Raw genomic sequence first — 15719 nt, forward strand, 5'->3', positions numbered from 1 at the left:
TGATTTTGTTTAAGAACTGAGCTTGTGTGCTACAGCACGGAGGCACCAGCTCCAAGGCCAAAATGTGGGCTTGCTGTTGTCCCTTACAATGTTGCCAAGACAAAGTGGGACAGGCAAGTAGCAAGTAGATGTGTGAGCCTATTTTCCTGTATATCTTTTCCTGGGAAGTGGAGCAAAGCTTCACTTGCCATACGATTAGGCTTTGCCTGCACTGGCAATGGTGTTGCTGCTGCAACAACTAAAAAGAAACAGTTCAGTAATATCTTATTGCTTCATTGTAATTAATGGTTACGTTTCCTATACAGTACAACTCAAGAGTTGCCAAGAAGCAGAAGTATAGAAGCTGGCAATTTAAAGCTGCATCTGCTCTCCTTATGAGAAATCTGTCTTTGACTTTTGAAAAACAGCATGAAAAGCTACCTTAACTCTTAACAAAACACAACATTCTTGTCAATACGCATGCTGTATAGACCAATATTTAATGTATACTTAGCTACATGTACATCCTTGTTAACACACAACACATTCAAATGTCTTTAAATTAAATGCCACAGTTTGAAAATCATTTGTATTTGATACCTGATTTGTCAAGATAGTAAAAAAAATTACAGCGTAAGTGATCTATCATACATGTGTACAACCAATGTTTTTACACAGAAACCCACACACCCCATGCTACCAGTTTTCCAATTGGAAATTAATAGATTGGAATGAATCTGGTATAAATCTGAAAACGATGGCAGCCGTTTAGTTAAATTAATACACTTGTGAAACATTTACAAGTAGTATGTTAGGGGCAGCTATGAGGAGCCTTTCTTCTTCTGTTCCAGCTCCTGCAGGCGCTCTTCTCTGAACTGAGCGTGTTGTGTCCCTACTTTGTGGGCAGTCTCTGTTGCTGCAATGTCAATCTGGGCATATTTAGTTGATCCACTCCCTAGGGCAGAAAAACATTGCCATGGTTATAACATCTTCATGTCCTTTCACCTAAGATAATTAGGTAACAAGACAATAATACTCAGTTTGATGTCGCAGACAGCACAAATAATAATACCCACACCAGAACATAAAAGTTATGATCTTTGTTACTGGAAAACATAGCATCAAGAAACAGTTCAGCTCTTGTAGCTCAGAATCCAAACAAACAAGTGGAATCTACAACATAATGTTGCAGTGTACCATAACTAAGACAATATATGTGAAATTGAAATAATCACTTAGTCTCTCGCTGCCTACCAATGTCCCCATTTCCTTCCTTCCTTCTTTCCTTTTTTGTCTGTTTCAGCTTATAAGCTCCTTGGAGTGCTGACTTGTCATACCTGTTCTTTGTGAAATGTGTGCATGTAGGTGCTGCTGCACAAACAAACAAACAAACAAACAAACTTAATAAATCCCTATCATGGAATTTGTCTTCCTGTCAATTAATTTGTAGTCAGTTAGAAAGATTAGCTTAAGAGTTTTCCACCAACTAAACCTCAGTTTATTAACATGGCTTTGAAATTTAGCCTGATTCCTTAGCTTCATATTTCTCTATTAGCTGCAAATCTGTTTAAAATATTCTCTATTCCATCCATCACATATCTGGAAGTGATGACACCTCTGAAACCAGCATAGACTCACTTTTCTCCCCAGGGTTTCACAGTAGTAACCCAGTAATTATTTCTCTGTAGGTGACACTTTCTAGTCAACTGTGTATCCATATGAATGGTAAAGGTAAAGGTAAAGGGGCCCCTGACCATCAGGTCCAGTCGTGTCCAACTCTGGGGTTGCGGTGCTCATCTTGCTCTGTAGGCCGAGGGAGCCGGCGTTTGTCCGCAGACAGCTTCCGGGTCATGTGGCCAGCATGACAGAGCTGCTTCTGGTGAACCAGAGCAGCGCACAGAAACGCCGTTTACCTTCCCGCCGGAGCGGTCCCTATTTATCTACTTGCACTTGACATGCTTTCGAACTGCTAGGTGGGCAGGAGCTGGGACCAAGCAACGGGAGCTCACCCCGTTGCAGGGATTCGAACTGCTGACCTTCTGATCAGCAAGCCCTAGACTCTGTGGTTATTAACCCACAGAGCCACCTGGGTCCCTATCCATATGAATGGTAGCACTGTGTAATCCTTATTTTTACAGGCCTATTCATTCTTAAATGGTTGGAGATTGTATATTACTTGAAATAAATGAGAAAAAATACAGCATGTTAACAGTACTTTATTGCAGCTAACAAATACCCAATAACCAGCCGTGACTGGTACATCTGTGAAAGGTGACCATGCGGCAGTGTAGCTTTGCAAAAGCCCCTTTTGGTCCCTGGAACAGCCTAAAATGTTATGCAGAAACCGCAGAAACCTGCTTCTGTTGCTTTCAAAGATATTTACCTCTTATGCTTGTACTAGGTTCCTGAAGTTCCAACTCCATATAATGAAGCTGTTTCTTTGATGTGGGGCTTGTAGGAATATTAACATAGGTTGCCATTTCACCACGCAATCGATCAGCCATTGGTAGGTCTGCTGAATACCCAACTGCCCCTGCCGTGAGAAGGAACATGCTTTTAAAATAAACGTTAACTTAAAGCCCCCTGAAGAAGTAAAAAGAAATCAACTTGGGTGTAACACAAGAAGGGAAATCTTTGAATTCATGCACTCATGGAGTTCTCCTGCCTAAAATCCCCCACCCCGTTCATTTCAACATAGGAAAAAGGTTCTCCTTTGTGATATGGCTGGAAATTAATGTTGCCAACCCAAGCATACATGACTTCCATGCACACCCAGAGTGCATACAGCTGTCGGTTGTATTACAATGAGAGGGTAAGACTGCATTTTGAAAGTGTCCTTGCTCTGCAGGTACTGAGGATCAAACTAGACATGATGTTAAAGTGCAGTGGAAGTTTAAAAAAATGCTAATAGCATCAACTGGAGGGGGGGCAATGATAATGATCATGATTGCAGCAGGTGGGGGGTGGGGAATATAACACTTTCCTCCCCTGTTATGGTCCTGAGGGACATTCCTTCCTTTGAAGCTTGTATTTGCATTGGGAGGAAATTACCTGGTAAAGGGCAGTGGAATAACATGAATAAAAGAACTTCTACAGATTCTCCACAAAGGATATGTGCTTAGAAGTGAGGAAATGAGGACTAAGCAAGGCAAAAGTCTGATTAAAGTTGGGTATTCTATGGAAAACAAAACTCTTAGGGTGAGGTATGCCCTGTAATACTCATGGGAACTATCCGTATATGTTCATGGCTTTTGAATTTAGGAAGCAGCTCACGCTGTTCCTCCAGCAAGTGCTGGCTTGGGCCCTAATCATATCCCTAGTGCTATTTTTCAAGAAAAAGAGGTGCCAGAACTCACCATGAACACCTCCCTTGTTCTCTTATAATGGCAACGGCACACACCTGAGAGGTGCTGGAACTGTGTTTTCTGCATATTCCCATTAAGGGTTTGTCCAATGCCTCGTGTCATTTGGAGTGTTCCCTCGCCACCCATTGAACTGGATCTGTCTGCCTATTCATATGAAATCACCACCCGTCTGTGTACAAGTGCTGCAAGTCAATTTACTCACCAGCTTCTTCAGGATCAGATGGCGCTCCAGACTCTGTAGGTGGCATCATAAATTCATAGCTTCCTTTAGGACCTAGAGCATACAGAAATCAATACATTGTTGATCCATTCTTAAACAACAATATGGACAGTAATATAATGTACATGTCTCAATTCTTTAAGTTTCCTTGCAAATGATTAAAAAATGTTGCTCAGTCAAGAAATATGGAGATTATCAAGGAAGCATTACGTGCTTCTAAGAACACTTCGAAGGGAATAAATACTACCACCGTTTGAAGAGTTTGCACCGTGCGCTAATGGGTCGTGACGCATGGGGGGTCAGGAGCGCTTTGATACTTGCAACCTTCCCAGAGTATTTTAAGACAGTCTACCTAACTGAATGACAGTAATAGCAGAAACATCCGATTAGAAATGGTACAGCTCCAAAAAAGGACTAGTTCACCTCAATCGTATGTGAGGGGACACCTGGAAAATCAAAACTGTTAAACCTGTTATTAAATAAAAAAAGTTTCTCATGGTACTTTTTACAATTTCTACAAGGGAACAGTTGCTTCCCCATATGGTGCAACCTGCACTTCAGGATCGGTACCACATAAGATGGACATAAAAATGAACTCCAAAAGATCATCTGTAAACAGGATTTTCTTATCTTTCATGGAGCTTACTCCTCATTAAACTTTGTTTTCTTAAATAATTCAAACATAATTAATTCATCACAGGTGCTCCAAGGACCAAGAAATACCGCAAACATTGCTTTGACCAAAACCAGCATTCCTGTGATGGAGTTCCTCACAAAAGGTCTTCCAACTTGCAGTTTAAATGCAAATGCCTGTGACTTTCCACACACAGGCAACCTTTCCTATCTGAATAGAAAAATAAAGCATAACTATCTATCTCATCAAAAACACCAAGTACTTGCTTCTTTGACCTAGGTTTGTTTGAGGAAATTGCCTCTCCAAATACTATGTCTACCAACTTGTAAAGTTTGTCCTTCATATGCTTTCAGGGACCAAAACACTATCATAGAAGCACCACCTGTTTTAAAAACACCTCCAACTTAATACTAAAAATATTTAGCTACATTTATGGTTCTTTTGTGCCCAGTTGCTCAAAATAAATTGCTTTGTAGAGATATTCATGGCAGTGGGGCAGTAACAGATAAATCAATTCCCTGTTTCTTCTTCCTACTATTCCCCCCCCCCACCTTTGAAGTAACTGAGAGATAAAGTCATTATTCTATTGACTTTGCTTTGGAACAAAAATTCTGCAATGACTGCTCCACACATCAAATGGGGGGCGACCTTTGCGTGGTCGCGCACAGCCCCCTGATCCCATAAGGCGACTCCTATTGCAGCCTTTCTGATATCCATTAGATATCATTAACACTAAAAATATAACACAATTTACCACATTATAACCACTACACATGACTAGTAGCCAAGGACAACAAAATGAGATGTGCATTCCCACTTGCATGACAACAGAAATGGAATAGCCATCTCCAACCAAGTAAAACAATGCAATCAGGAATTATTTTAATTGGCGCCTAGATGCACATCGTTATGTGATAATAATCATTATTAATTTTTAAGAACAGATTACAGATAGAAATGAACATAAAGTCAAAGATTATTTGAAACTTATTTTTACAAGAAATAAAAAATTGGTTCTTAAGTAACTTGGGTCAAGAAGGCTAATGCCTTCCGATGTGTATTGGATTTCAACCCTCATACAGTATTTACTTCCAAGTCCTGCATGGCTGAAGCTCACGCCAAAAGAAATCAAAGGTGAGGGTGATTCTGGCTGGATCTCTTTGGACTCTGGAGAGTTTGATTTGGCCTAGGAGGCAGGGGCTGGTTTGGCTGCAACTGACAGGGCTGTTATTTCTTCATCTTTGGAGGTAGAGTAACTAGCAATGCTTATTGAAGGTAGCTGAGGGGATTTTGCTGTGATTGGACTATTGTAATGCTTTCTGCCTTGGACCTCGCTGACTTTGGAGACAAACTAGAACCTTCAACTAGTGGGAAATGTGGGCACACAGAGATCCACAACCACAACTTGTCAGTTGGCTTCTATGGAGGAGGTTGTTTCCATGTATCATCCTGTCTACTGAAATGAATGCTGAAGCCTGTAGACGCAGGATCTGCTTGCACACATGACTCGTAAGGAAAATATACCCGATATGAAGCAAAGTTATAGGGGTGGGGATGGGAAGGAAATAATGGGAGGGATGTTGAGGGGGCTTTTGTTTTGTGTGCATGTACATACTTGCCCAACCCACAAAGAAAGAGGATTGGGGCTCAAAGACAAGGTAAATATAGGTAGCTGGGGAAAAATTTGATACAGAGTGAATTTATTAATACTTGACCCTCCTTATTTTGTCTCCTTTAAAGTCTAAAAATAAATATTGCAGTCTTGTGGATTGGGACCTTAAATTGTAATTTCGTTTCCCTGAGAACTGAAATCAACAGGTGTCAACATCTCATTGCCTCTTACCTGGGCTGGCTGGTAAGATTCCAGATGATAAAATGGATGTTTCCTTTTAAAAACACACACACACAGAGAGAGAGAAACAGAATGCGTTATCATGAGTTTCTTGCAAACTTAACAACACTGAACTTTTTCACCTGATAAACTGTTCTCTAAATTATTTCCAACCATGTTCAATGAGTTGATAAAAGTTCCGAGGAACAGCATAAGAAATTCACCTTGTTCGCATGAGCTCAGATCCTGTTGGTCCAGCTCTCAATATTGTTTGTGAATAATTTTACAAGTACATTTGGAATGATTAATCCTTTATGCATATGTAAATGATTATCTATATGCAACAGATGAACACTTTATGCTGAAACTGACCTCCATATGAACTAGAAGATAATCACTATTAAATTAAAAAAAAATAGATCAATCCTAACTATAGGAAGCCAGCAGAACTTAATGCTGCCTTGAGTTAAGCAGGTAAAGGTAAAGGGACCCCTGACTATTAGGTCCAGTCGTGGATGACTCTGGGGTTGCGGTGCTCATCTCACTTTACTGGCCGAGGGAGCCGGCGTACAGCTTCCAGGTCATGTGGCCAGCATGACTAAGCCGCTTCTGGTGAACCAGAGCAGTGCACGGAAATGCTGTTTACCTTCCCGCCGGAGCGGTACCTATTTATCTACTTGCACTCTGACGTGCTTTCAATTTGCTAGGTTGGCAGGAGCTGGAACCGAGCAATGGGAGCTCACCCCGTCGCAGGGATTCAAACCGCAGACGTTCTGATCGGCAAGCCCTAGGCTCAGTGGTTTAACCCCCAGCGCCACCAACGTCCGTTAAGCAGGCATAAGTTACTCCTTTTCCAAACTCTGTCCAGCACTGGGGCTAGTGCTGGCTGAGCTGTCCTGAGCCTGGCAGAGGGAAAACAAGACTTTAAAAGAAGGCTTTGAGTTAGATTATCATTTTTGCTGGTGCAAGTTCAACTGGGTTGCTAGGTCACATGGCTGAGCTGAAAGGCGTTTGGAATGGGTGCAAGTCTGCTCCTGTCCTGTCCTACCCCAGCATTGCTGCACCCACAGAACAATCCCTTTGGGGGACCTACTATGGTCAGCCAGCTTCAGCTGAGCTCCAGGAGGAATTGCCCTGGCTTCCTCAAATGTGGAAAAGGCAAATGATGGGTTTCCATATAATGTGAAAAAGCATCTGGTTTGTCTTCTCCTCAATGGAGCAAAAGCAGGGGCAGAGGAGGAGCAAATTAGGCATTATTGATCAGCATGCACCAGCATGCTGTTCATTCAACATTAAACTACAATATCTTTTAACCAGCTGCTCTGGTTTGCCAGAAGTGGCTTTGTCATGCTGGCCACATGACCTGGAAGCTTGGCCAATAAAGTCAGATGAGCGCCGCAACCCCAGAGTCGGTCACAACTGGACCTAATGGTCAGGGGTCCCTTTACCTTTTTAGTAGAGAGAGGCCCTGTTTGTCTGTGGCACCTTAGCTGTGGAATGCTGTCCCCAGTGAGGCTCACTTGGCACCTACTTTAGAGTTTTTTTTTGTGGCAGGCACAGCCATTTTCAATTTCTTTAAATTAATCTTATATCTTTTAAATTCTGTTGAAGCCTGATGTTTTATTCTTCTATAAGTGACCGATGCATTTTAATAGTTTATGGACATTGCAAGCTGCCCAAGAAAGTTGTTATCGTGAGATATAGAAATGTAATGAATAAATCAATCCCACTAACCACTAACCCCTGCTTCCGGAAAGTTCAGGACACTACTGAATTTCTTGGTTTATAGTTACGTGCAAACCAGTGCACTGCAAGTAGGCCCACACTGCTAAATGTAGAAAAAAGCAAGCCTAGAATATATTTCTGTATTGTCTCAGCCCTGGAATATGTGCAGCAATAAAGATGTAAGCCTCTGTTGCATGCCTGGAGTTCTCCTCCCTCGTCACTGAGAAACATAAAGCAGCCACCACGCAGCAGATATGAGGGACAAATGACTTGAAGCCAAAGAGCAGGACCTCACATGCAGGCCACATCCTCATAAGAACAGGAAAATAATTGTGGCGTCCCAGCAATCAATAGAAGTTCATCTGTCTAGCATTCTGTTCTCAACAGCGACCATTCAGAAATCCCAGGGTGGCTTGTAAGCCAAGCATGATACAGCAGCTCTCCTACTGCTTCCCCTTAACAACGGGTATTCTGAACATGTGCTGATTTAGAAATCACAGAAAGCACTTAATTTCTAACGTGGCGCATTTTCAGAGATACTCGTCTTCCAGTTCGCCCGTCTCAGGCCTCGGCAAATTCTGAAAGAGTGCTGGTCAGTTTGCCTAACGCTTTTTACACCACTGCCCTATTATTAGAAAAGCTAAAATTACAGTGGCACCCAAACTTCCCCCTTCTCAATGGTCTCTGTCTGGAGGCCTTTGGAAGCAACCAGCCAGTCCAGAAGTCGCCAGGAACAGCAGGGGGAAACGACACAAGCAAGACTGTGACAGCTGAGTAAGATCATTATATTTAAAGTTCCTCAGTTATGGTACTTCATATATTCTTAACCAGCACAGTAACCAGACTCTGAATTATATATATGAATGACCCATGACGTTTACTCAAGACTTTTTAGTGTACTTGGCCCAACTGTTTTCATGCTCCCTCAACCTGTTGCAATAAACTTTTCACTGGCATAAGTACCATGTTTTGCCTCATTTTCAGGCCACATTCAACCAAGCATATTCTCAAGGAGCTAAAACGCCAGTGCAATAAGGCATGATTGTACTGTAGAGCTGCTCACCTAAAGGTTTTGCAGAGACAAAGAAGTGAATCATTTTTGTTTAAAAGGATGAAGCTTTTCACATGCACATCTAGATATAGCAAGTGGTACAATGACACTAATGCCTTGGGCCAGGGGCCTGATGGCTCCCAGGCAGCATGCAACCCTTGGCCCAATTTCAAAGTCAGGGTGGCACAGAGAGAGCTATAAAATGCTGCAAATACCGCTCATTTTTGGCTCTGGCTTAGTCCACCATCAGTTGTAGCCCTTGACTGGCTTTTCTAGAGGGTAACAGAATCATAGCACCAGAGTTGGAAGGAAACCCCCCAAGGGACCCCCTGCAATGCAGGAATCCTGCCCACAGCTGTCGCTGGGTGGGCTTAAACCACCCACCTTCTGGTTAACAGCCAGACACACTGACCTATTGCACCACTGACCAGTGGCGGAGCTTCATGCTCTGGCACCGGGGAGGCGGAGAGCAGATGGGGTCGGGGCTGGTGCACGTTCTGTGGGCGTGGCGCACTGCCCACAGGGGCGTGATACGCATCCTGGGGGCATGTCGCGCCGCCCGCAGGGGTGTGGCATGCGTCCTGGGGGCATGGTATGCCGCCTGCGGGGGCATGGTGCCCAGCGCGGGCACAGCTGCGATGTCACCCTACCGGGATCGTCCTGCCAGGGGAGGTGCGCTCCCCCCGCACTCCTCTTCCTCCGCCAGTGCCACTGACCCTTTATAGAGAAAAGGTTCCCACTCCTGGACTAGGGGCAATCTTCAGTTGAATTACGAGTTGGTTGGCAGGAACCATATCCTAAGACAGGCCATCTCAGAATTTTAATAAAAGTTTGAACAAATGTTCAGTTATTTCTGATGGAACGAACTGATTTCTCCTACAGACTTAACAGTTGTCTTCAGGAATATTTGGCCCTCCAAAACGGTAAAAGAATCGTTGGGACTTGTCCGTCTCGATAGACAGTGGAGTGCGCCTCGAGGGGTGAAGCCAAAGCACTGTGATAGCAGCATTAAAGTGACCTCTCTGGGGCACAAGCCCAGGCGGTGTGCATGGAGGTCCTCGACTGCTCAGATGACAAGACCAAAGGCAAGCAGAGCAATTTATTTGGCCCCAGCTTGGCTGCAGTTGTTGTTGGAAGGAGGCGTACAAGGTGCCCTCCAACCATCTTAGAAACTCCACATAGTCCTGGGACAAGGTCAGCAAACCTGGGCTGGTCAATGTCTGCATGGGAAATCACTCAGCAACCTTAAGCATGACACCCTGAATTCAATGGAACAAAATAACATTTACCTGTTGCTGTTAGTGTTTTCCTGACGGGAACTGATTTCAGCTACCATTGGCACATATATAAGTAGCATTTATCCACCCATAAAATGCACACAATCCTACAAACAAGACCAGCATGTGCTCAGAACAATGATTTACCTTTAGCCCTCCACAGACCGGGCAAGGTGAAAAGACAGCTCGTGTTGTCCCAGAAGGAGAACTACACAGTTCACACGGGCTGCTGGAGACCCCAAAGAATGTTGTCACATCAGTACTTTGAGAATCTAACAATTGTGCTTGCTGTCTTATATGTGACCACCTTGAAACAAAATCTATGCTTGCCTCAAGCGATGAGTCTTTGGCATGCTCCTGGGGGAAAGCTGCTTGCAAGCCCCCTTCCCCTCTGTGCTCAGGAGAAGCTTGTGCTTCCAGATGTGGCAATGGCAGTTTGAGGTCACTAATTTCTTGAGACGGTTCACCCTTGGATAATGAGGAATCTGCACTTGAACTTTGTGTGTCTTTAGCAGCTACCTGTAGCAAACTCCTGGGTGTGTCATAGGCATGTCTAAGGGAACTGGGGACCTGGTACTCCAAGCCAGGGCTCCTCAGGTGATCACCTGGTGGGCAAGTGCATATGTTCTGGTCTGAAGGGAGGTTCAGCGGCAGACTCAACAATGATCCAAATTCATCACCACGGCAAATATCCAGGCTCCCAGCATATGAGGAAAAACTTCCTGAGTAAGAAGAATGACTCCCCGTAGCTATCCCACTATCAGAAGAACTTTGGCGGCCTATTTCTTGCAGCTGTCTGGATCGAAGAAGCTTAGGAGGTGGTTTGGTGATGCTGCGAATACCTTCTGAATGGGCCTTCTCCTCTCCAAGATGAATTCCCTTTGCTGCAGGCAACCCATGACTTTCTTGAGAAGTACTGGCTGAAGACTGGTCTGCCCAAATAGTCAACCTGCTCCCAATGCTAGCGTCAGAGTGGCTTGTGTCCGAAGATGAACTTGATAAGCTTCTGTCATCACCTAGGTGAAAGAAAGGAGATTAATGATTCAAGTGGAAATGACTGCACTATAAAGAAAAACGATAGCTGCGGTATCAGCCATACTTCTGACTTTGACAGTTCAGGGAGTTCTAGACCACTACATCTCTGAGGGGGGTAACACTCAATTTAGAGAAACCAAGTCCCTTGGCTGCATTAGGGATTTCCCACTGGGAAACTTCCTAGTGCAGCCAATTCCAGAACGGGACCCTGTCAGCATCATCCAGCTGATTGACATTGACAAGGAGTCCCACTCACACAAAGCTTCCAGTTGTCCCTTTGAAGCCCTGTCTCTACCTGCCCCATCCCAACATCATATGTGACATCAGGTGTGGACCAAATTATGACTCATGCCAAACCTAATTAGGCCACAAGGCCATAGGTACCCCACAACTGCTACAGGAGAATGAAGAACGACAAAGATACCCGATGACAAATTTCATTCCATCATCTCTTTAGTCTAAAGCCATGGCCTAGATGTGATTTTAGCTTTAGCTATTTTGAGGAGTCTAAGGGCTCATCCCAGGGATGCAGCTGGCGCTGTGGTCTGAACCACTGAGCCTCTTGGGCTTGCCGATCAGAAGGTTGGCAGTTTGAATCCCCGCGACGGGGTGAGCTCCCATTGCTCAGTCCCAGCTCCTGCAAACCTAGCAGTTCAAAAGCATGCCCAAAAGTGCAAGTAGATAAATAGGTACTGCTCTGGCAGGAAGGTAAACAGCGTTTCCACGCGCTGCTCTGGTTTCGGTGTTCTGTTGCGCCAGAAGTGGCTTAGTAATGCTGGCCACATGACCCGGAAAAACTGTCTGTGGACAAATGCCGGCTTCCTCAGCCTGTAAAGCAAGATGAGCGCCGTAACCCCAGAGTCGTCTGCGACTAGACATAACTAGTCAGGGCTCCTTTACCTTTACCTTTTAAGGGCTCGTCCGCACTTCTGCTTGTGTGATGCCTAGAAAGCACAGGTCCAAGGGATTTCCCCCTTGCTCTGCTGCTCCTTTCCAAAGTAAAACCCGCTCTCGAAAGAGATCAGAACAAATGGCAACCTGGGGGAAACCCAAATTGCCATTTGCTCTGACTGAGTGGTTTCCATGCGGGGCTAGAGGAAGTGTGGAAAAGCCCTTTATCAGGTAAGGGGAACACCGCTTGAGGGCACATTCACTCCCTGGCCAGCTTCTAGGGGCTTGAAAGCCTGCAGTGGGTGGGATCAAAGAGAGAGAAACACCCCATGGAGATTCCTCTCTTTTTCCAATAGCACAGAAACATGGTGACCTGCCCACGAGCGAAGAGAGCAACCTCCTCCTCTGTAGGCAACCATGCCCCCCCCCTTTCCCACTTGTTCTTGCAGAACCAGGGATGCAGAGGGTGTGGGGCCTGGGAGAAGTGGTTGGTGAGTCAGTTGGAGAGGCCTTGTGGCCCACGTGCCACCACCCCTTATGTCAGAGGCCTGAGAAAACAGGATCAAATGCCCAGGTGGATTATGTACTTTGTCCTTACCATGATAACTTGTATGGGACAGAAGGCTGAGTCGCTTCTCTAACTGCAAAGCTTCATGGGCCACTCTCTCTTCCGTGCATGCAGGATTTATGCTAGGGTCTTAAAAAAAACACACATAATGATAAATCACAACTGAGGCTTAGCTGTAAAAAAACCAAAACCCTCCACTTTAATAGTCTAAGACTAAGTAGAGCACCCGGAGTAAGCATCAAGGGTTCAAGGCTGCCTGCCAACCTTAAATGTGAGCGCTTTGTTGCTTTATAGTCAAGAGGGTTCAGGTACCAGAGTTCTGTTCTTTCCTGCCTCCCAAAATCTTCACGTATAGCATCAGAAGGGGAGGTTTTTAATATCAGCTGCTAATAACTCCCTCCAGGATACTATAAAATGATAATGGTTCCAGAAAGCCAACTCCTTTTCTCCCCTCCTTCACTTCCATTGTTTGCTTGTTTCCTTTCAACTGGTATCTCCAAACATTTTCAAGTCCTGGAAGCTCACATACTCTACGTGGGACTTTTCCCGGTTGTAAAACAAATATTTCCCCTTTAATTTACAACCTAATATAAATTCTACACAACTGGACAATTGACTGAGAATATAGAAACCTCTCCTTTACTTTTTTGTGGGGGGCAGGGTGTACATTTTGCTTCCAAACTGATAAGCATGGGACTGCCCAAGTTCAGTATTTGAGGAAATTATAATTCCCCAATACTTTATTCAATACAGATCATTCAAAGATCTATCTGTCATTATTAAAACATTCACTTTGGTAATAAATCAATAATTCCTTCTCAGCAGACAATACTTGTTCTTCCATTTTCCAGTCAGGAATTCTAGTAATTATTACAGTTAATACATTTGTAAAAAGATATTTGAATTGCTAGACATCAATGCTATTTTCATCATTTGTCAGATAGTGGGAGGTGAAACAAATATTACTTTCCTTTCAGTGACAATCATGCCCTCGTTTAATCTGGTAGGATGCACAAAATTAAATCTAGGTTGTTGAAGACCACACAGTGATTTCTTGAACCACTTTGAAGTGAGAGTGTTAATCATAGCTGCCAAGTTTTCCCTTTTCTCGCGAGGAAGCCTATTCAGCATAAGGAAAAATCCCTTAAAATAAGGGATAACTTGGCAGCTATGGTGTTAATGTTCTAAATATTTAACGGCTGAAATCCTATGCAGAAAGTGAGCCCAATTGAGCATAGTAGGATTTACAGCTGAGTCAACACTTGTAGAATTGGCCTGTAAATCGTGTTTCTTCAAGGTGGTTTGTCTCATTCTATGGCACGGGTGTCAAACACAAGGCCCGGGGGCCAAATCCGGCCCGCCAGACCTCGTCATGTGGCCCGCCGAGCGCCACAGCCAGCGGGACCCAGCAACGGGACCTTGCTGCTGAAGCGCCGCGCCGACAAAGCGCCGACAAACAGCTGGGGCCGGGGGGGGGTAGAAAGGCGGCTCACCTCCTCTTCCTCCTGCCACGGCTCAGCCTCATGAACGTGAGCTCAGCAGCGGCTCAGCCTCACGAACGTGCAACTCTGAGGCTTTATGCACTTCTCCTAAAACGGACACCCGCTGCCTCACACTGCACGGGAAACGCTTTTTGCCCCTGGGTCCCTTCGCGCTCCTTTCTGGCGCTGAATCAAGGCGGCGACCCCCCCCCCTTCCCTTTCTTTCTTCCTCTCTCTCGTTCTTATTCTTTCTTTCCTTCTCCTTCCTTCCTTCTTTATTTCTGTCTTCTCTCCCTCTTTCTTTTTCTTTCCTTCTTTATTCCTTCTTTCCTACTCTTCTTTCTCTCACCTCTTTCCTTCCTCTCTCCCTCCTGCTCCCTCTTTTCTTTCTTTCTTTCTTCCTTACTTCCTTCCTTTCTTCCTTCCGTCCTTCCCATCTTTCTTCCTCTCCCTCATTCTTATTCTTTCTTTCCCTCTACTTCCTTCCTTTCTCCCTTTCCGTCTTCTCTCCCTCTTTCTTTTTCTTTCCTTCTTTATTCCCTTCCTTATTTCCTACTCTTCTTTCTCTCCCCTCTTTCCTTCCTTCCTTCCTCTCTCCCTCCCACTCCCTCTTTTCTTCCTTCCTTCCTTCCTCCCTCCCTCCCTCCCCTCCCCCTCCCTCTCCCTCTCCTCAGAAACATAGGATGCTGCTTTATACTTCTGGCCCTTAAACCCTGGAACCAGGAGAGCAGCTCCAGTGAGTCAACCTCAGCCAGTCCCTTTGGTGAAGGGTGGTGGCTCACTGGCAGAACATCTGTCCTGCATGCAGAAGGACCCCAGCATCTCCAGGTACTAGTAGCTCTGCAAAGGTTCTGCATGAAACCCTAGTGAGCCTCCACCACCCAGTGCAGTTACCAAAAATCATTTTTCAATAAATTGTACAATAATTGTACATTTGAATATCTACTTGCCATTATTCTGACTATGTTTCTGCTTTCAGAGCTAGTGATTACTTACATTATTACAAAAAACAGTAATAATTAAATGCAGTGACAATAATTTATGATAATAAAGAGTGGACACATAGTCCTACAGATACAACCGGTCCTTTGAGGGTGACCAAACTGCTGATGCGGCCCCCGATGAATTTGAGTTTGACACCCCTGTTCTATGGGATACAACTGAACTAATGATGCTTGGACTAAAAATCTGGGGTGCTAATAATGCATTCATGTATTATTCATGTATTTCAAACTTCACAAACTTGACCATTTTTGTTGCCCTCCTCTGGACACGTTCCAGGTTTTCAATATCCCTTTTGAACTGTGGTGCCCAGAACTGGACACAGTACTCCAGGTGAGGTCTGACCAGAGCGGAATACAGTGGTACTATTACTTCCCTTGATCTAGATGCTATACTCCTATTGATGCAGCCCAGAATTGCATTGGCCTTTTTAGCTGCTGCATCACACTGTTGACTCATGTCAAGTTTGTGGTCTACCAACTCCTACATCCTTTTCACATGTACTGCTCTCAAGCCAGGTGTCACCCATCCTGTATTTGTGCCTTTCATTTTTTTTTTGCCCAAGTGTAGTACTTTACATTTCTCCCTGTTAAAATTCATCTTCTTTGCTTTGGCCCAGTTGCCTAATCTATTAAGGTCATTTTGAAGTGTGATCCTGTC

At 44.4% G+C, this 15719-nt stretch overlaps 1 protein-coding gene across 3 annotated transcripts in view; it reads right to left on the reverse strand.

Moving 5' to 3' along the window:
* Positions 1 to 462: 462 nt before the first annotated feature.
* The window catches only part of DOK7 (docking protein 7), a 29031-nt gene continuing 13774 nt past the window's right edge, over positions 463 to 15719 (reverse strand). For 2 of the 3 annotated variants that reach the window (XM_060279045.2, XM_035113334.3), the window contains exons 6-11: positions 12607 to 12705; positions 10230 to 11098; positions 6042 to 6084; positions 3547 to 3618; positions 2363 to 2512; positions 463 to 934 (exon numbers count right to left, since the gene is read on the reverse strand). In XM_060279045.2, the coding sequence (XP_060135028.2) occupies positions 801 to 934; positions 2363 to 2512; positions 3547 to 3618; positions 6042 to 6084; positions 10230 to 11098; positions 12607 to 12705 (1367 nt within the window). In that variant the 3' untranslated portion in view covers positions 463 to 800. The remainder of the gene's footprint in view (positions 935 to 2362; positions 2513 to 3546; positions 3619 to 6041; positions 6085 to 10229; positions 11099 to 12606; positions 12706 to 15719) is intronic. The other variant, XR_015946986.1, reaches the window with a different exon arrangement.

Source organism: Zootoca vivipara, chromosome Z1 (genome assembly GCF_965207765.1).
Source record: "Zootoca vivipara chromosome Z1, rZooViv2.hap1.1, whole genome shotgun sequence".
Classification (NCBI taxonomy): Eukaryota; Metazoa; Chordata; class Lepidosauria; order Squamata; family Lacertidae; genus Zootoca; species Zootoca vivipara.